The 22,078-nt window shown below is 43.4% G+C and overlaps 1 protein-coding gene across 1 annotated transcript in view; it reads left to right on the top strand.

Moving 5' to 3' along the window:
- skic3 (SKI3 subunit of superkiller complex) overlaps window positions 1-22,078 on the top strand; it is a 183,377-nt gene that overhangs the window by 55,186 nt on the left and 106,113 nt on the right. Inside the window, exons 7-13 of the mRNA XM_073066275.1 lie at window positions 1,942-2,040; window positions 3,383-3,491; window positions 3,850-3,990; window positions 7,016-7,117; window positions 10,019-10,155; window positions 11,600-11,680; window positions 13,095-13,198. Coding sequence (XP_072922376.1) covers window positions 1,942-2,040; window positions 3,383-3,491; window positions 3,850-3,990; window positions 7,016-7,117; window positions 10,019-10,155; window positions 11,600-11,680; window positions 13,095-13,198 — 773 coding nt within the window. The remainder of the gene's footprint in view (window positions 1-1,941; window positions 2,041-3,382; window positions 3,492-3,849; window positions 3,991-7,015; window positions 7,118-10,018; window positions 10,156-11,599; window positions 11,681-13,094; window positions 13,199-22,078) is intronic.

Below are 22,078 nucleotides of genomic sequence, written 5' to 3' on the forward strand. Positions count from 1 at the left end.
TCACTTTAAGTATTCTTTATCTTGTTATTTCATGCTCTCGTTATTTTTTGCTATTTATTTATATTTGCATCTGCACTGGGTTGGGGGCTGGACCCTCCCAACGGTGCTACTCTTCAGTGTGAATGACAAGCTGGATTGTCTGCGGCTGACCCAGTGCGAGACACTCTGATTTGCACTTGCCTGCTGAACCAGCATGAGATGAGGAACTGTTACATTCCTGTTTATTGTAGAAATCTGGCTTCAGGACAGTCAATTTCAGCCCATGACACTCAGAGATTTGTGCTAATCTCCACTGTAATACCGATGCGTCTGACTTTAGCTTCCCATTCTCAAATTTCAGGGTGAATTTGATCATAGAATGATCACTTGACCCTAAAGGATCTTTTACCTTAAGCTCTCTCATCTGCAGATTTCCTCATGTTTGGGGATCAAATCTGATGTGATGCGACCTCAATGAATATACTGAAATCAGGTTGGCAACCCCAGCTGTCTGATATTTTTAAAATGAGTCATGCTGTGACTCAGCAATGAAGCCTTTATGACTTATTACCATAACAATAAAGGCCCAGTTAACTGTTGTCAGACATTTTTTTACTTCGTCCTTATGTTGCACATGTTTTAAAGATTTTCAAATTGCCGTAACTGACTAGCTTCTAGAGTGTGACCCCTTGATTGTAAAATAGAATTTTAAAAGTTACTTTTAGAACTTAATGTCATAATTAAGAATTACAAGTTAATGTTGTATAGTTATTTTATCCTTGTAAGGTGTATATCCCTTTCTATTGTTTAATTGATGATAGCAATTTAGAAAATACTTAGTCTCACATTCCAGCCCTAGATTTGAGCATAAATTCTAGATTGGGGTATTCAAGCTCTGGGGCTTGGACCATATTAAAGGTTGGTGTTGAAGACAATAGAATAACATAGTGACTGGTACTTCTGTACAAATGGTGGATCAAAGAAGAGAAGCTGCTTAGCATGTGCGTGTTGCCAACTGGTACACAGATTTCTACTGGCCATGAAGCCTACAGATGATGCAGTCTGTACTCTGATCATCTGACACACTATTCAGTTATTTCCTTGATTCTTTATCTGAACAGTCCCTAACCCTGTTTTGATGCCACCCAACCTTTAGTCTGTATCACTTCCCAGTCCACAAGTCATGGGTTCAAATATTAGAGACCCATCAGCTGCCCATCAAGGAATCGCAATGTCTTTTATCTGGATTAAAGAAGTACTTTGGTTGAAGTGAGTTTGTCAAAGCTGCATCTGCCATCAAGTGGGCATTAAATCCACTGGTCACATTTTCAGGAGCAGTCGGGGACCTTCCTAATCTCCTATTGGATATTTTTCGCAGTGATGCCATCAGGTAGAAATTATAAGAGCTTCAGCACTCACACCACCAGGTTCAAGAACAGTTACTGCCCCTCAGCCATCAGGCTCTTGAATAAAAGGGGATAACCACATTTACCTATCGAGGTGTTCCCACAACAAATGATCTCACTTTAGGGACTCTTTATTGTGTTATTTCATGCTCTCATTATTTATTGCTAATTATTTATATTTGTATTTGCAGTTTATTGCCTTCTGTGCTCTACTTGATCTTTCATTAGTCCTGTTATAGTTGCTGAGTATGCCAGCAGAAAAAAGAATCTCAGGGTTGTATGTGGTACCATACATGTACTCTGATAATAAAATTTACGTTGAACTTTAAATTGCCCATTTAACTTCCATGAAGACTGACTGTGACATTGCTAGGTGTGAGACTTTGCTGGGTCAGATCAGGCTGATGGATTTTACAACTTCTTACCAGTGACTTTCTTATTTGCTGTAATACATTGCAGGATATCCTGAAGTAAATAAAATATTATACCAGCGCACATTGTTTATAACATTTGTCTTTCATCTATTGTCAATTTGTTTTCATTTTCTCTGTCGTAGTTGATCACTGCATTTGAAAATGCCCTTTCATCTCTGGACAAGATTCCGAGTGACAATCATCAGCAGCTTTCTACTGACTACATTAAATTTCTATCAACAGTAAGGATGCATGTCATTAAACTCCTGACATAGAGTAACAATACTAATTATAGATTCAGCTGTATATATTGATATTAAGTCTCTGGAAAGTTATTATGTTCTATAAGAAGAGTGTCACAAGAATTCTTATATCGGTAGTATGTGATTTATTTTGTCTTAGACTTGTTTTCACCAGGTTTTTACTTTGGAAAATTGACACTCTCAGAAATTCAGATGCTGCTTCTGTAGGTATGCGTGTATCTGCAGTTGATCTTGGAAATGCCAGAGTATTTACAGAAGGAAAGGTTTGCACCTGAACTGGAGAGGGACTAATATCCTAGTGGGAAATTTTGTTAATGCTGTACAGTGAGGTTTAACCGAGAGCTGCAGGGGATGGAAACCAGAGTGCTAGAACAGTTAGTGGAGAGATTGTGGAGGCAGATGTTGGTAAGACCTCAAGACAAAGTTAGAAATCAAAAGTTTGAGCATGATGCAATTTGTGTGCTGAGCTGCATATATTTCAATGCAGAAAATATCGTAGGAAAGGCAGGTGAGAGTGCCGAAGATGAGGTAACTGGTTTATAGATAGGCAATGTGTAGTGAGGAGAGGCTGTTGATAGGGCATAATTGCAGTCAAAAGGATAAGTTGCATCATAAAAGGTGGACACAATTGAAAAGAGTGTATACAGGACTGAAGGTCAACGCTTGATTTATTCTAAATTACTATTTGGTGAATAAGGACTCAGAGTCAACGAATGGTTTTTGTAATCATTTTATTTTGTAATATTTCTGAATAAAGTATATTTTTGGAATAAAAAGGTCACTGAAGCATGGCAGAAAGAGAATTATAACTGGAAGCTTAATGTCCAGGAACTCAGAATATTGAGGGGCGATCTCATTAAAACCTTAATGGTGAAGGTCCTTCATGGAGTGCATATGGAGAGTCTGAGACCAGCGGACACAGCCTCAGAATAGAGGTGTGTCCTTTTAGAATGGAGTTGACGATGAATTTCTTTAGCCAGAGGGTGGTGAATCTGTGGAATTCTTTGCCATAGGGTGCTGTGGAGCCCAAGTCTTCATGTATCCTTAAGGCCGAGGTTGATAGATTCTTGATTGGTCGGGGTATGAAGGGATGCGGAAAGAAGGCAGGAAAATGGCTAAAAGCAAAATTGGATCAGCCATGATGAAATGGCGGAGCAGACTTGATGGGCCAATTGCCTAATTCTTCTTCTAAATCTTGTGGTCTTATGATTATGGTTTAAAACGCTTTTACTGTTAGTACTATGTAAATTATAACATTTTTACAAATACTAACATTCAGTGTCAAAGTTTTCATATTTTTATTTTTTAACTTTTGTTTCAGTTGCCGCATGGAGGAGATAAGCTAAAACTAACTTGTGAGGTATTGATAGCTCAGTATCCTAATTCGTCATCTTCACTGGAAGTACTGTGCATGTATTTCATCCAAACAGGTAGTTAATGCATTTTCAAAATCTTATAGTTGTTACACTTTTGGGAGATGCATTGTATTTGAAGCCCAATATTGTACAATTTACTTGTAGGTGAATTGAAGGTTACATTGGGTGATTTTAAGCCGTGGTATGCTGAATTGATACTTTTAAAGTTTATTGGGTTTTAAACCATTTGTCTTTAATCCTTGTGCCCTCAGTTTTGGTGTTTCCCTTTTAAATGTTAGTGGCAAGTTTCTCCAGCATGTGGGGATGTTGTTATTTGGAAAACAGTGAAAAATGGGATCATGTCAGTGTGCTTTCCATCTTGGTGATTCACCTGTACATAACTAAACGACTGCTACTTTCCCCTTTCACACAGAGTGCTTCAGTGAAGAGGCTCTGCAGTGTTATACAAGGCTTAGTGCGATGGAACCTGCAAATGGACTCGGGCTTATTGGGCTTGGGATCAAAGAAATGCAAGAACAAAAATATGAAGAAGCTGCAAAATACCTAAGCGAAGGTGAAGTGCACACATCAATGTAATATGCCATTTATAATGACTCTCGTGTGGCAGTCCTCTGAAACTACCTGTGTACTCACTATCAGTTATAATTAATCAAACAGTGATAATATAGATTATTTGCTTATTATTTGGGCTAGTGTTTGCTAATGCTGATTATTTTGATTCGTAGATCATTGTGATTAGTATAATTCCCTTCTGCATTTTTGACCAGACAAGGATTAAAATGGCTGGTTTGTTCAAAAAACTTGTGTGAATCCAAAAATAAAAACGATTGAAATTGAAGAAAGCAGAGTAGAGTATGGAAATGTATTACCTATGTTGCATGTCATCTTTGAGTGGTTGTTATGGGTATTCAGAATCAAGAGGCTCAGGAATATTTTGTTCTATCTTTGTCCCAGCTGCTTTTGTCCCCTTCACTGTAGAGTTCATTGGCTTTGAAATAGAAACATAGAAAACCTACAGCACAATACAGGCCCTTCGGCCCACAAAACTGTGCCGAACATGTCCTCATCATAGAAATTATCTAGGGTTACCTATTGCCCTCTGTTTTTCTAAGCTCCATGTACCTATCCAGGAATCTTTTAAAAGACCCTATCTTATTGGCCTCCACCTCCATTGCTGGCAGCCCATTTCATGCACTCGCCGCTCTCTGTGTAAAAAAAAAACTTACCCCTGATATCTCCTCTGTACCTACTTCCAAGCAACTTAAAACTGTGCCTTCTCGTGCTAGCCATTTCAGCCCTGGGGAAAAATCCTCTGACTATCCACACGATCAATGCCTCTCATCATTTTGTACATCTCTATCAAGTCACCTCTCATCCTCCATCGTTCCAAGGAGAAAACGCTGAGTTCACTCAACCTATTCTCAATCTCAATCTGAAATAAAAACAGAAAATCATCAGACAGACAGACATACTTTATTGATCCCAAGGGAAATTGGGTTTCGTTACAGTCGCACCAACCAAGAATTGTGTAGAAATACAGCAATATAAAACCATAAAGTCCAGGACCAACCTATTGGCTCAGGGTGTCTGACACTTCGAGGGAGGAGTTATGAACAAAGTTTGATGGCCACAGGCAGGAATGACTTCCTATGACACTCAGTGTTGCATCTTGGTGGAATGAGTCTCTGGCTGAATGTACTCCTGTGCCTAACCAGTACATTATGGAGTGGATGGGAGAAATGTCTCCCATGCATGCAACTTGGACAGCATCTTCTTTTCAGACACCACTGTCAGAGAGTCCAGTTCCACTCCTACAACATCACTGGTCTTACGAATGAGTTTGTTGATTCTGTTGGTGTCTGCTACCCTCAGCCTGCTGCCCCAGCACACAACAGCAAACATGATAGCACTGGCCACCACAGACTCGTAGAACATCCTCAGCATCATCTGGCAGATGTTAAAGGACCTCAGTCCTTTTTGTCTGTGAAAGTATGTCTGTCTGATGATTTTCTGTTTTTATTTCAGATTGAGGTTGAGAATAGGTTGAGTGACCTCAGGAAATAGAGACGGCTCTGACCCTTCTTGTAGACAGCCTCAGTGTTCTTTCGTATCCCCAGGTATTTGTAATCCTCCACCATGTCCACACTGACCCCTTGGATGGAAACAGGGGTCACCGGTGCCTTAGCCCTCCTCAGGTCCACCACCAGCTCCTTAGTCTTTTTCACATTAAGCTGCAGATGATTTTGTTCACTCCATGTGACAACGATTCCCACTGTAGCCCTGTGCTCCGCTTCATCTCCCTTGCTGATGCATCCAACTATGGCAGAGTCATCAGAAAACTTCTGAAGATGGCAAGACTCTGTGCAGTAATTGAAGTTGGAAGTGTAGATGGTGAAGGGAAAGGGAGACAGGACAGTCCCCAGTGCTGCTGACCACTCTGTCTGACACACAGTGTTGCAAGTGCACGTACTGTGGTCTGCCAGTCAGGAAATCAATAATCCATGGCACCAGGGAAGCATCCACCTGCATCACTGTCAGCTTCTCACCCAGCAGAGCAGGGCAGATGGTATAGAACACACTGGAGAAGTCAAAAAACATGACCCTCACAGTGCTCGCCGGCTTGTCCAGGTGGGCATAGACACGGTTCAGCAGGTAGACGATGGCATCCTCAACTCTTAGTCGGGGCTGGTAGGCGAACTGGAGGGGGTCTAAGTGTGGCATAACCATAGGCCAGAGCTGCTCTGGAACAAGTCTCCAGGGTCTTCATGATTGTCATCAGCAGGTTAAATAGCAGTTAGAAAGAGGATGTTAATATTTGAAGTCTTAGACTTTGTCTCTTTTCAGAACTGTGAAGGAAAGAAAAATAATGTTAGTTTTCAGCAGAAGAGAAGATGGGGAAGGGATGGATAGAGCACAAGGAATATTTCTGATTGGGTGAGACCAATGTAAAGTGGCAGTTAGAACCCTGCTCTCTGCAGTTTTAAGGCCCTGGAACATGCACAAGTAAAAGCTGAACCGAAAGGATGACAGGAATGACTGGTTCAGATACAGACAAAAACTGCCGATGTTAAAATCTGGAGCAGCATTCATCCTTTACCCCCTCAGCTCACCAATAACCTCAGGCTTCTGTTTTACCAGTTCCCTACCCCAGTCCTTTATACTAGCCATCTCCTCTTTCCACTTTAAGTCCCAATGAAGTTTTGAGCTGACATGTTGATAATTACATTCCCATCACAGACTTTCAATGTGATCCTTCTGCAGATCACTTACTACAGAAAGAAAGAGTGGGTGACCTAAACTTGGAGAATTTGATTTTCAAAAGGCGATAGTGAGCTATGACAAAAAAATGAGTCATTGTGCCTTGTAATGGTGCAGGAGACAGCAGACAGATTCATGTAGGAGTTGGATGTTGAATTAAAGTGGGACGACAGGACGCTCAGGATTGCTCGTGCAGACTGATCACCTGACCTGTTTCTTAGAGGAGAGGCAACTGTTCTTCGGATGAACATAATTGTGGGAACTGCCTGTCATTCATTGTGTATTTTGAAATTTTGAGATGGTTGTCCTTGGTGTTACAGGCTTAAAGCACGCACGGTCGACAATTGTAGCCTGGCTTTATCTAGCAGAAATCCAGCTCCGGATGCACAAGTATGAAGAAGCAATTGACTCTTGCAGACAAGGTGTGGAATTTGCATATTTCATAAGCTAATTGATAGCCCATAATGCTGTCCACAAGTACCTTGAGTTTTGCGTTTTCCTCTCTTACTAGTAATCAGCTGTTTGATCGTGGTGCTTACTGTTATGTTTTTCATTGTCCTTATCCCTTTATTAGACTTTATTTTATTCAACCCCTCCCCATTGTCACTTGTGGGTCTATAGTTTGAGAGGCAGCTTCAGTTCTGTCATGTCATAATTTGTACCATTTTCTGTTCTCCAATTATCTTTACACATGCTAACCTTCAACTCCAAATCCTCCCCATAGAGTTTTCATTGCCTCATATCTACTCTACTTTATCTCCTTATTACTATTCAATTTTATAATTGAGAATACTCTGAGATACCTAAACTTTGAAATGTTGGCTTCAGAATCCTGGAAGTTCAACTCCACATTAATTGCTGTGTCATCAGACCATTTAAGAGCAGAATTAAGCCATTTGTGTCATGGAGTCAGCTCTGCCATCTCACCATGGCTGATCCAATTTTCTTCTCAGCCCCAATCTCCTGCCTTTCCCCTGATTTCCTTTATGCCCTAATCAATCAGGCATTGATCAACCTCTGCTTTTAAATATACTTAAAGACTTGGCCTCCACAGCTGCTTGTGGCAAAGAATTCCACAGATTCACCATTCTCTGGCTAAAGAAATTCCTCCTCCGTTCTAAAAGGATGCCCCTCTATTCTGAGGCTGTATCCTCTGGTCTTAGACTCTCCCACCATAGGAAACAGACTCTCCACATCCACTCTGTCAATGCTTTTTGCCATTCATAGAACATAGAACTCTATTGTATGTTACAAGCCACTCGGCCCACAATGTTGTGCTGACCATGTAACCTACTGTTGAAACTGCCTAGAATTTCTCTATCGCATAGCCCTTTATTTTTCTAAGCTCCGTGTACCTATCTAAGATTCTCTTAAAAGACCCTATTGTATCTACCTCTAGCGCTGCTGGCAATACATTCCACGCACCCACCACTCTCTGTGTGGAAAAACTTGCCTCTGACATTTGCCCTTGTACCTACTTCCAAGCACCTTAAAACTATGCCCCCTCGTGTTAGCCTTTTCAGCCCTGGGAAGAAGCCTCTGACTATCCACATGATCAAAGCCTCTCATCATCTTATACACATCTATCAGTTCACCTCTCATCCTCCGTTGCTCCAAGGAGAAAAGACCAAGTTCACTCAACCTATTCTCATAACGTATAGTATCCATATTCTTCCAGTAGTGAGGTGACCAGAACTGAACACAGTACTCCAAGTACACCTTCTTGGCAACACTGTCAACCTGCACAGCAACTTTGAGTGTCCTGTGGACATGGATCCCAACATCTTTCTAATCCTCCACACTGCCAAGTGTCTTACCATTTATATTATGTTCTGTCTTCAAATTTGACCAACCAAAATGAACCACTTTACACTTATCTGGGTTGAGGTCCATCTGCCACTTCTCAGTCCAGTTCTGCATCCTATCGATGTTCCACTGGAACCTCAGACAACCCGCCACACTGTCCACAACACCCCCAACCTTTGTGTCATCAGCAAACTTACCAACCCACCCTTCTACTTCCTCATCCAGGTCATTTATAAAAATCATAAAGAGGAGGGGTCTCAAAACAGATCCCTGTTGAACACCACTAGTCACTAGAATATGAACCATCTACAACCACCCTTTGCTTTCTGTGGGCAAGCCAATTCTGGATCTACAAAGCAAAATCTCCTTGGATCCCATGCCTCATACTTTCTGAATGTACCTTGCATGAGGAACCTTATCAAATGCCTTACTGAAATCCATATACACTACATCCATTGCTCTACCTTCTTCAATGTGTTTTGTTACATCCTCAAAGAATTCAATCAGGCTCATAAGGCATGACCTATCCTTGATAAATCCATGCTGACTATCCCTAATCAGATTATGTCTCTCCAAATGCACATAAATGCTGCCTTTCAGGATCTTCTCCAACGACTTGCCCACCAATGAAGTCAGACTCATTGGTCTATAATTTCCTTGGTTATCTCTACTCCCTTTCTTGAACAAGGGATCAACATTTGTAACACTCCAATCCTCTGGTACTTTTTCTGTCCCTATTGATGATGGAAAGATTATTGCCAGAGGTTCAGCAATTACCATCCTTGCTTCCCACAGTAGGCTGGGGTATATCTCGTCCAGACATGGTGACTTACTTAACTTAATGTTTTTCAAAAGCTTCAGCACATCCTTTTCTTAATGTCTATATGCTGAAGCGTTTTAGTCCGCTGTAAGTCATCCCACAATTGCCAAGGTCACTGCTGAATACTGAAGCAAAGTATTCATTAAATACCTCTACTACCTCCTTCAACTCCATGCATACATTCTCACTATCATACCTGATTGGTCCTATTGTCACATGGCTCATCCTCTTGCTCTTCATATACTTGTAGAATGCCCTCAGGTCCCCCAGACTGTAAGACTACTGAACTCCCTGCCACCATATTTGTGGTGATATTACTTTGTATTGTGTGAGTTATATGTACTGTGTTGTGTACTTTTGTCCAGAAGAACTTTTATTTGGTGGTATACTTGTGTGCAGTGTAATGACAATAAACTGAATTTGAACTTGAATAGAACTCGGTCTTTCTAAAAATGTTAATGAATGATACTAAGCAGCAAATTCTATAGCTTAAAAGTAATTGATGTAGCATTTATTGCAAGTCTGTGAAAGGTAATTTTAAACATCTATACCCAAGTGTGTGAGTGTCTGTGTAATTGTATTACAACGGTAAGTTTGCTGATAGAATAAGACTTTTTTGTAGATATTCACTGGAAGTGAGGTAGGAGCTAAAGTTTGCCAGAGTTTTCTGATTTTCTTCATTGATGACTATCTGCAGGTGTGAGATGGTTGGAAATGAATATCCATAATGGAAACAGTCATCAAAAGCCCAAACTTCTTCATTTGCAAGTAGAAGCTCTGGTCAGGTCTGGTGACCCAAATCATGCAGATCTCGCCTTTGGTATCTTTGAGCAGGTATGTTCCTGACACTGATTAAACACTGACAATCTGTTTCCGATGCGAGTCCTTTTACAATTAGTATTAATGTAAATCACATCCAAAAGCTTAATAGATGATTACTGGTGCAGAATAGAGACAATTCAGATTTTTAAAAAGAGCAGGACTGAAATTTTAGGGTTTTCAGACACTCTGAATATTTCCATTTATTATGTATGTCTTTTATAATTTTGTTCGGTCATGAAAATACAATAAGTGACATATCTGAATCCCCCTTGCCTCTGCTGTCCTCCAGATTAAATAGCAAATATTTAGCGATAAAGTTCAAAATATATTTATTATCAAAGCAGATATATGTCACCATATACAACCCTGAGAATCTTTTTCTTGTGGGCATACTCAATAAATCCAAAATAGAATAATAACCATAATACAATTGATGAAAGACCGCACCTACTTGGCCATTTAGCCAGTGTGCAAAAGGCAACAAACAAAAGGAAAATAATAATAATAAATAAGCAATAAGTATTGAGAACATGAGATGAAGAGTCCTCAAAGTGAGTCCATAGGTTGTGGGAGCATTTCAATAATGGGGCAAGTGAAGTTGAATGAAGTTTTATCGTTTAGTTCAAGACACTGACGATTGAAGGATAGTAACTGTTACTGAACCTGGTGGTGGTTTCTATACCACCTTCCTGATGGCAGCAGCGAGAAGAGAACATGTCCTGGGTGGTGGAAGTCCCAGATGCTTTCCTACAACAAAGCTTCATGTAGATGTGTTCAAAGGTGGGGAGGGCTTTACATGTGATGGACCGGGTAATGAATGAGCCATAGTTGACATAGACTTTATTAAAACAATTATAGATGAGTGTGTCTCCACAAAACCATTCACAGTATTCCCCAACCAGAGACCCTGGATGAACCATGAGATTCACAATCAGTTGCGGCCCAGATCAGTGGCATTCAAGTCTGGTGGCTTGATACTAATGTGATCCACTTGTCAGCAGCGTGGGTTCACTGCTGGTGCTTTCTTTGGCTTCACATCGAAGGGGGTTTTCTAATTGCTTTGAATTGATAACGTTATTTTTTTTAATAACTAGTATGCATCTTGTGCTTTCTGGAACAGACAGACAGACCTACTTTATTGATCCTAAGGGGAAATTGGGTTTAGTTACAGCCGCACCAACCAAGAATAGTGAAGAAATATAGCAATATAAAACCATAAATAATTAAATAATAATAGGTTAATCATGCCAGTGGAAATAAGTCCAGGACCAGCCTATTGGCTCAGGGTGTCTGACACTCTGAGAGAGGAGTTGTAAAGTTTGATGGCCACAGGTAGGACTGACTTCCTATGACGCTCAGTGTTACATCTCGGTGGTTGTAATTGAAATGTTACAGATCATTTGAAGAGCAGTTAACTGATCTCTGTGTAAAATTGTGGATATATTTTCCTTTCTAGTTTCCCAATAGTGAACCTGTGCTACTTGGCATGAAAGGTCAAGCTTATTTGAACAAAGGTCTGATGGAAGAAGCATCTCAGGTTGTTCAATGTTTTAAATTGTTTGGGAATGAAATACGAATGAGTACAATCTTGCTATTTGGACAGTTATTAAAAATGTTTACTTTGCAAATGTAGCTCAGACAATAGACAGTAGGTGCAGGAGTAGGCCATTCGGCCCTTCTAGCCAGCACCGCCATTCACTGTGATCATGGCTGATCATACACAATCAGTACCCCGTTCCTGCCCTCTCCCCATATCCCTTGACCCCGCTATCTATAAGAGCTCTATCTAACTCTCTCTTGAATGCATCCAGAGACTTGGCCTCCACTGCCTTCTGGGGCAGAGCATTCCACATGTCCACCACTCTCTGGGTGAAAAAGTTTTTCGGCATCTCTGTTCTAAATGGCCTACCCCTTATTCTTAAACTGTGGCCTCTAGTTCTGGGCTCACCCATCAGCGGGAACATGCTTCCTGCCTCCAGCGTGTCCAATCCCTTAATAATCTTATATGTTTCAATCAGATCCCCTCTCATCCTTCTAAATTCCAGTGTATACAAGCCCAGTCGCTCCAATCTTTCAACATATGACAGTCCCGCCATTCCGGGAATTAACCTTGTGAACCTACGCTGCACTCCCTCAATAGCAAGAATGTCCTTCCTCAAATTTGGAGACCAAAACTGCACACAATACTCCAGGTGTGGTCTCACCAGGGCCCTGTACAACTGCAGAAGGACCTCTTTATTCCTATACTCAATTCCTTTTGTAATAAAGGCCAGCATGCCATTAGCTTTCTTCACTGCCTGCTGTACCTGCATGTTTGCTTTCATTGACTGATGTACAAGAACACCTAGATCTCATTGTACTTCCCCTTTTCCTAACTTGACTACATTTAGATAGTAATCTGCCTTCTTGTTCTTGCCACTAAAGTGGATAACCTCACATTTATCCACATTAAACTGCATCTGCCATACATTTGCCCACTCACCCAACCTGTCCAAGTCACCCTGCATTCTCATAACATCCTCCTGACATTTCACACTGCCACCCAGCTTTGTGTCATCAGCAAATTTGCTAATGTTACTTTTAATCCCTTCATCTAAATCATTAATGTATATTGTAAACAGCTGCGGTCCCAGCACCGAACCTTGCGGTACCACACTGGTCACAGCCTGCCATTCCGAAAGGGACCCGTTAATCACTACTCTTTGTTTCCTGTCAACCAGCCAATTTTCAATCCATATTGCTTTCAGTATATTTGCTTTCTAGTAAACGTAACACGAGTAACAAGCTAATATTTCTGGTAGAGCAAAAATGACAGTAAAATAGTATTCAGTGTTTTTGCAGTTGTTTCTGCCCATCAGTAATGATCCAACTATAGATCATCAGATACCTTGTATAATTCTAACTTTTTTTTGCTGAAAAGATAAAGCAATGTTTTCCCATTCATCGAACAGATTTCAACAGATCTTACTAGATCTCATCCTGACATGTCCGAGTCATGGAAACTACAAGGACTCATTGAATATACTCTGAAAAATTATATGCAGGCGGAACAAAGGTATGAAAGGCAAAAGAAGCATGATTATACAGCTCTATTTCCCATTCCACAGAATCTTTTGAACATTTTCTGCTTCCAGATTTCTAGTATGTGTAGTTTTTATTTTGGATTTCATTTTCTCTAGCTTCTCAGTGCCTTCTCAGATGTTCCATCTCTCTTTTCATCATTGTAGACAAAATATTCCTGTCATGATCCAGGCATTCCCATAAGTCAGTGAAGGTGTCATTTTTTTTTCAGGAGACTTAAAGCATTTTCTCTGTCGCTGGTAACTTGCTGTTTTGGGAGTCTGGTGTCAAACCTTTGATCTGTGTGACCCACAAATCTGAACTGGAAGTTTATAATGAGAATGCTGATGCAAGAGATTTTGCTGAGGGCGAAGAGCCGAATGTAGATTTGCCTCATCTGCCAATGGTTTATTTGAAGAATTTTGTGAAAGCAGAGATAGTGGTATCTCTTTGGTACTTTGAGATTTATTTATATAGTCCATGTCCATAACATATACTGCTAACGCTGTACACCATGAGTACAAATGTTGGGTTAGAGGTTGGAGCAAGAAGGCTGCGAGTGAACGGCTGATTTCGGGAATGAAGGCAGTTTTTGCTACATGGGGTAAAAGAGGCAAGACTGCGCAGGCGCGTCACGTCAGCCAGTAGAGCGCGAAAGGTTTAGAATGAAGACCGCCATATCCAGCAGGCAACGTCGGAGTAGGCAGCGGATTGAGAGGCAGCAGAATGATAGGGCTTTGGCTGAACGGGCTTAGGCGATAATGGGACGAGGCAAGGTAGGTTCACTGGTGTTAACTGCAGAAAGGAGGAAGTATGTGTGTTAGGCTGGTGTTATGTGCTTGGTGTCAGATATGACAGGTTCTGGAGTCTCCCAGCCTCCCAGATGGCCATATCTGCACCCGGTGTGTTGAGCTGCAGCTCCTAAGGGGACTTAGTTAAAGAACTAGGGATGTTCTAGCTCAGTGCAGGTCAGGGAGAGCGAGGAGATGATAGAGAGGAGTTATAGGCAGGTGGACAAACCGGGGCAACGGGAGACAGACAAGTGGGTAACAGTCAGGAGAGGGAAGGGGAAGAGTTAGGTACTAGAGAGTACCCCTCTGGCTGTACCCCTTGACAATGAGTACTCCTGTTTGAGGACTGTTGGGGGGGGGGGGGGGGTGGGGAGACAGCTTACCTGGGGGAAGCAACAGTGGCCGTGCCTCTGGCACAGAGTCGGGCCCTGTGGCTCAGAAGAGTAAGGAAAGGAAGAGGAAGGCAATAGTGATGGGGACTCCTCAGAATATGTAGATAAGCCTACAAGAGGAGAGGCTGTACTTGATTTGCTATTGGGAAATGAACCTGGTCAGGTGTCAGATCCTTCAGTGGGAGAGCATTTTGGAGATAGTGATCATAATTCTATTGTGGCGACCCACTTTCTGTGCAGGTGAATCGGCTCACAAAATGGCACGTGCGTCGGCAGAGAGGCCAGCCCCAAAATGGTCGCTGGGCCACCTTCTTCACCAGCAAGGAGAGAAAGCCCACGTGAGGGAAGAGACTTTTGTAATGCACCTCTGACGTCATTTCCGCCCGGAGAGGGCAGGAACGGAACTGCGTAAAAGCCAGTGTCGCAAAGTTTGAATAAACCAGTCTCGAGTGCAACTTACAGACTGCGTGTCGTTATTTCTAGCTCTGTGTGTAGCACATTGCTACATTGGTGACCCTGACAGTCCAAACAGGATTTGGACCAAAGATGATCGACTCTTCATCTGTTCACGCAGTTTCGCTAAAACTGTCAACTTTCTGGATGCTGCGACCACGCGTGTGGTTTGACCAAGCAGAAGCCCAGTTCCAGATTCGGCAGATATCCTCTGATTCCACGAGTCACTATTACGTGGTGAGCTCCCTTGACCAGGAGACAGCTGCCCAGGTTAAGGATTTCATACAGTCACCCCCGGAAGAACAAATATGCAACATTCAAAGCGCTGCTCATAGGGACCTTTGGCCTCTCACGGCGTGAGCGGGGTGCCCGCTTGCTGCACCTGGATGGTTTGGGAGATAGGCCGCCATCAGCATTAATGAACAAGATGCTGGCCCTGTCTGAAGGACACAAGCCCTGCCTCATGTTTGAGCAGGTGTTCCTAGAGCAACTGCCCGAGGACATACATCTGCTGCTGGCCGACGCAGATTTCAGTGACCCCCGGAAGGTGGTGGCCCGGGCAGACGTGCTGTGGAAAGCCAAGAGGGGGAGCGGGGCATCCGTCGGTCAGATTACTAGGCCACGCGCCCAACAGCAGGCCAGACCAGGCCCAGCAACGGAGCACACACAACCCAGAAGCAGGAGTGAGGAGGCCAATGAACAGTTGTGTTTCTACCACCAGCGGTGGGGCACAGAAGCCTGACATTGTCACCCGCCCTGAAAGTTCCTGGGAAACTCCAGGGCCAGCTGCCGCTAATGGCTATGACAGCTTGCCACCAGGACAGCCTCTTGTACGTCTGGGACAAACAGTCGGGACGCTTCTTCTTAGTCGACACCGGAGCAGGAATCAGCGTCTTACCCCCAACGGGGTATGACACCCGCAACAGGAAGCCAAGACTCACCCTGAGGGCCGCAAACAGCAGCACGATACGGACCTACGGCACCTGCACAGTGCAGCTGCAGTTCAGTGCCAGCTGGTTCAAGTGGGACTTCACACTGGCCACCGTGGCCCAACCACTCCTGGGGGTGGACTTCTTGTGAGCTCACAGCCTGCTGGTTGACTTGCAAGGAAAAAGACTGGTACATGCCGAGACTTTCCAGACGTTCTTCCTGGGTGAAGTCAAGTTGCCGGCCTCACACCTGGACTCCATCACGCTGTTGGACAACAAATTCACCAGAATCCTGGTGGACTTTCCATCGATTCTGGCACCGCAGTTCACGGCAGCCATGCCCAGACACGGGGTACAGCACCACATCCTGACCCAGGGACCACCCCTCCACACCCGCGCACGAAGGCTCCCCCCGGAAAAGCTCCGCCTGGCGAAGGAGGAGTTCAAGAGGATGGAGGAATTGGGGATCATACGGCGGTCCGACAGCCCATGGGCCTCCCCCCTGCACATAGTGCCCAAAGCAGCCAGGAGCTGGAGACCATGCAGCGACTACCGCAGACTGAATGAGGCTACAACTCCTGACCGCTACCCTGTGCCGCACAGACAGGACTTTGCAGCAAACCTGTCCGAGGCAAGCATCTTTTCCAAAGTAGACCTCGTCCGGGGATACCATCAAATCCCAGTACACCCTGAAGCCATCCCCAAAACAGCACTCATCACCCCGTTTGGCCTGTTCGAATTCCTCTGAATGCCGTTCGGCCTGAAGAATGCCGCACAGACGTTTCAGCGGCTAATGCAACTTACAGACTGCGTGTCGTTATTTCTAGCTCTGTGTGTAGCATATCGCTACACTGTCTCCTTTACAATAGCATTAGAGAGAGATCGGAACAGACAAATTAGAAAAGCATTAATTGGAGTAAGGGGAATTATGAGGCTATCAAGAAGAAATTGGAAGCTTAAATTGGAAACCAATGTTCTCCGGGAAAAGTACAGAAGAAATATGTTCTGCATAGGTGCTTTCCAATGAGACAGGGATGTTATGGTAGGGTACAGGAACCATGGTGTACAAAGGCTGTAATAAATCTAGTCAAGAAGAAAAGAAAAGCTTACAAAAGGTTCAGAGAGCTAGGTAATGTAAGAGATCTAGAAGATTATAAGGCCAACAGGAAGGAGCTTAAGAAGGAAATTAGGAGAGCCAGAAGGAGCCATGAGAAGGCCTTGGTGGGCAGGATTAAGGAAAACTCCAAGGCATTCTACAAGTATGTGAAGAGCAAGAGGATAAGACATGAAAGAATAGGACCTATCAAGTGTGACAGTGGGAAAGTGTGTACGGAACCAGAGGAAATAGCAGAGGTATTTAATGAATACTTCAGTATTCACTATGGAAAAGAATCTTGGTGATTGTAGTGATGATTTGCAGCAGACTGAAAAGCTTGAGCATGTAGATATTAAGAAAGAGGATGTGCTGGAGCTATTGGAAAGCATCAAGTTGGATAAGTCACCGGGACCGGATGAGATGTACCCCAGGCTACTTGTGGGAGGTGAGGGAGGAGATTGCTGAGCCTCTGGTGATAACCTTTGCATCATCAATGGGGACGGGAGAGGTTCTGGAGGATTGGAAGGTTGCGGATATTGCTCCTTTATTTAAGAAAGGGAGTAGAGATAGCCCAGGAAATTATAGACCAGTGAGTCTTACCTCAGTGGTTGGTAAGTTGATGGAGAAGATCCTGAGAGACAGGATTTATGAACATTTGGAGAGGTATAATATGATTAGGAATAGTAAGCATGGCTTTGTCAAGGGCAGGCCATGCCTTACGAGCCTGATTGAATTTTTTGAGGATGTGAGGATGTGACTAGATTTGTATATGGATTTCAGCAAGGCATTTGATAAGTTACCCCATGCAAGGCTTATTGAAAAAAGTAAGGAGGCATGGGATCCAAGGGGACATTGCTTTGTGGATCCAGAAGGCAAAGAGTGGTTGTAGATGGGTCATATTCTGCGTGGAGGTCGGTGACCAGTGGTGTGCCTCACAGATCTGTTCTGGGACCCCTTCTCTTTGTGATTTTTATAAATGACCTGGATGAGGAAATGGAGGGATGGGTTAGTAAGTTTGCTAATGACACAAAGGTTGGAAGTGTTGTGGATAGTGTGGAGGGCTGTCAGAGGTTATAGCGGGACATCAATAGGATGCAAAACTGGGCTGAGAAGTGGCAGATGGAGTTCAACCCAGATAAGTATGAAGTAGTTTATTTTGGTAAGTCAAGTATGATGACAGAGTATTGTATTGACAGTAAGACTCTTGGCAGTGTGGAGGATCAGAGGGATCTTGGGGTCCGAGTCCATAGGACGCTTAAAGTAGCTGTGCATGTTGACTGTGTGGTTAAGAAGGCATATGGTGTATTGGCCTTCATCAATCGTGCAATTGAATTTAGGAGCTGAGAGGTAATGTTGCAGCTGTATAGGACCCTGGTCGGATACCATTTGGAGTATTGTGCTCAGTTCTGGTCACCTCACTACAGGAAGGATGTGGAAGCCATAGAAAGGGTGCAGAGGAGATTTACAAGGATGTTGCCTGGATTGGGGAGCATGCCTTATGAGAATAGGTTGAGTGAACTCTGCCTTTTTTCCTTGGAGCGATGGAGGATGAGAGGTGACCTGATAGAGGTGTATAAGATGATGAGAGGCATTGATTGTGTCGATAGTCAGAGGCTTTTTCCCAGGGCTGAAATGGTTGCCACAACAGGACACCGGCTTAAGGTGCTGGGGAGTAGGTACAGAGGAGATGTCAGGGGTAAGTTTGTTGCTGGCAATAGTGGTGGAGGCAGATACAATAGGGTCTTCTAAGAGACTTTTGGATAAGTACATGGAGCTTAGAAAAATAAAGGGCTATAGGTAAGCCTAGTAATTTCTAAGGTAGAGTCATGTTCGGCACAACTTTGTGGGCTGAAGGCCTGTATTGTGCTGTAGGTTTTCTATGTTTCTACACTTCTTCGTGACAAATGTTAAGCCGCTTTGCTTCATTGGAGAGAATGGTGAATTACATCATTTATGTTTGTTTTATGTGTAAGATGACTCGCAGTGTATGGAAACTGGTCCATATTCTTCAAAGTCTCGTCATGGTTGTTTAATTTGAGGTTCCAGGAGGCTGCTGGAACAGGGGCTTCCAAATCTACCTGTCATTGATACGCTGTGTTAAACCTTACTTCTAAGTACTACCCGTTACCCGATGCAAGAACACATAGTTCTTCGGAAGATAAAGCAACAGCTTTTTTTTATTAGTAGCTTGCTACTAGGAAGAATCTTCCTTCAGCACTCTCTTGGAGTCTACACAGGGGTCTCCAATTACTTGTACTAGCATGGCTCTTTTATACACATGTAGTCGCGTAAACTTGTTAGGCAGTTGTGCAATTTCTTCTTTATTTGCCCAGCAATAGTACCATAAGGTGCTTGTAAGGTAATTGATCATTTAGAGAATCATTGATCTAAGAACCTGCTTAGCTTGGATAGTTCCCGTTTACTTCTAAGAACCTGCGTTAGGACATTGTCTCATCAGGCGGTTCTTTACTTGAACCTTGGTCTAGCAATTTCGAGAACAACGTCCAGCATGTTCAGAAAACAGTGTATAATTAACACAGCATCCTCTGGTGTGTCAGCAACATCAGAATTACTCTTTGATCCCATCAGCTGCACCTCGAAGACTCGTGGAGCAGAGAAGTTGGAGGCTAAACAATTCCCCATTTGCACTCTAGTGCTATTTCATTCCAGCAAAAGAATATTCAGGAGTTTTTGCAATGAAAAAATCTTGCTTGACCCCATTGTGCTGTGGGATCAGGTCTTTGTTGGATCTGTTGATATTTGTATAGCTTTCATGCAACAAATACAGAATACAGGTAATTTTCTGAAAGGCTACCATTATAGAGATTATCTGCCATTCATCTTGGTTGATGTAGGTAAAGGCTTTTTAAGGTTCAAATAGTTCCATCTGGTCATTGCTGCTCCTTGCAGTTAGTTTGAGCTGTTGAAGATTATGTCCAGAGATAGTACTTCTTGATAGTCAGCAAGCACTTTGGAGTAGTTCTTTGGCCACTAGGAGGAGATAATTGGTTAGCTGTAACTTCCTGTGATAAGAGAATAAGACCAAAAGATACAGGGGCAGAATTAGGCCATTCAGCAATAGGACATCCCTCACTTGTTACCTCAAGTTCAAAATAATGTGTGTGTCAGTTACAAGGGAGATTATGATTGATTACTAACAATAGTTTAAACTAAGACATTGAAAAATCCTGTTTGGAAATTCTATTTGCAACTATTAAAGTAAGAATTTAGAATTTGTTTTAATCTTCAAAACATCCCACAGTGTAAGGGAGTAAGAATTTTTACGTAATGACTCCATTGCAATGTCGAGACATGAGAATTTAAAAGTCTAGGCTTGTAGGAAGAAGCTATCCTGTAACTTGCCGGTCCTGGCTTTAATGCTATGGAAGCAGCTGAAACAGCGTATGGTTCAGGTGACTAGTGCTCCCAATGATCTTTCATGCTGCCTGTCTGCGTCTGCTGCTGTAAATATCCTCAGTGATGGGAAGTTCACATCCACAGATGCGCTGGGCAGCCCGTACCACTCTCTGTAGTGCCCAGTGATCAAGGTTGGTGCGGTTTCCGTACCAGGTGGTGATACAGCCAGTCAGGATGCTCTCGGTGGTGCCCCTGTAGAAGGTCTTGAGGATTTGGGGGCTCACACTGAACTTCTTCAGTCACCTGAGGTGGAAGAGACACTGTTGTGCTTTTTCTGCCACAAAGCTGGTGTGTACAGCCCAGGTGAGATCATTGGTGATGTGTGTACTGAGGCTGTCTCATTACCATTAGAAATAAGTCCAATCAAAGTCATGTGATCTGCGAATTTGATCAACAGATTGGAGCTGTGTGTGGCAGCACAGTCCTGGGTGTAAAGGGAGTAGAGGAGGGGACTCAGGACACAACCCTGGGTGGCATCTGTGTTGAGAGTCAGAGGAACAGAGTGAGGGTGACCATTCTTACCACCTCTCGGTGATCCAATAGGAAATCCAGGATTCAGCTGCACAGGGCAGTGTGCAGGCCGAAGTCTCTGAGTTTTCTGTCAAGTCTGGAGAGAATTTTGGTGTTGACTGCTGAACTGTAGTCCAGGAACAGCATTCTAACATATGCATCCCTCCAGCTGAGTGAGGGTGGTGTGTAGTGCTGTGGCTATTATGTCACTGGTAGATCGGTTCCATTGGTAGGCAAATTGTAGGGGGTCCAGTGTGGGTGGTAGCATGCTGCAGATGTAGTCTTTAACCAGCCTCTCAAAGCATTTGCTTATAATTGAGGTGAGTGTGACAGGGTGCCAATTATTCAGACATGCAACTTTGGGTTTCTTAGGTACAGGGACAATGATGGATGATTTGAAACAGCAGGGCACTACACACTGGGAGAGGGAGAGATTGAAAATGTCTGTAAACACACCAGCCAGCTGTTCCACACACACTTGGAGGACGTGCCCTGGGATGCCTCCAGCCTTGCTGCCCTGCAGCTGTTGACATGCTGGAATGTTCTACGTACCTCAGCCTCAGAAGTGACCAAGGTGCAGGTCTCATTGGCGGCTTTCCTTGGATGTTCAGTCCTAACAACCTCCAATTGAGCATTTAAAAAAAACCATTTAGCTTGTCCAGGAGCAAGAAGGCAATGTTGGCTGTACTGCTGCGTTTCCTCTTGAAGTCTGTGATGGTGTGCGGTCCTTGCCAGGTGCTGTGTGTGTCATTGTTGTGGAGTTGTGGCTGGATTTTGACTGTGCTGCAGTTTTGCCACCTTGATGGCTCTATGTAAATCATAATGGCACCTCTTGAGCTCCCGTTGGTCTCTGGAGGCAAAGCCGGACAGATATTTGGGGAACAATGTCTTCAATGCACCTCCGAATGAAGCTTGTGACCGCTTCTATGTATTCGGAGATGTTCTCAGCTCGAAGTACCTCCCAGGTGATGCTATCAAAACAGTCTTATAACATTGAGTCTGATTGGTTGGACCAGCATGGGATAGTTTTCACTATTGCTGCTTCCTGCTTAAATTTCTGCCTGCAGGTGGGCAGGAACAAGATGGAGGAAATGTCAGCCTTTCCAAATGGAGGGCGGAGAAGTGCTTTGTAAGCGTTGCAGAAGGGAGAGTAGCAGTGGTCGAATATGCTTCCTGCCCGTGTGCTCACCTTGATGTGTTGGCAGAAGCTCAGGCAAACTTTGGTCAGTGATGCTTGGTTAAAGTCTCCAGTGATGACGAAAGCAGCCTGTGTGTGTGTGGTTTCAT

This window comes from Hemitrygon akajei, chromosome 2, assembly GCF_048418815.1.
Source record: "Hemitrygon akajei chromosome 2, sHemAka1.3, whole genome shotgun sequence".
NCBI classification, from domain to species: Eukaryota; Metazoa; Chordata; class Chondrichthyes; order Myliobatiformes; family Dasyatidae; genus Hemitrygon; species Hemitrygon akajei.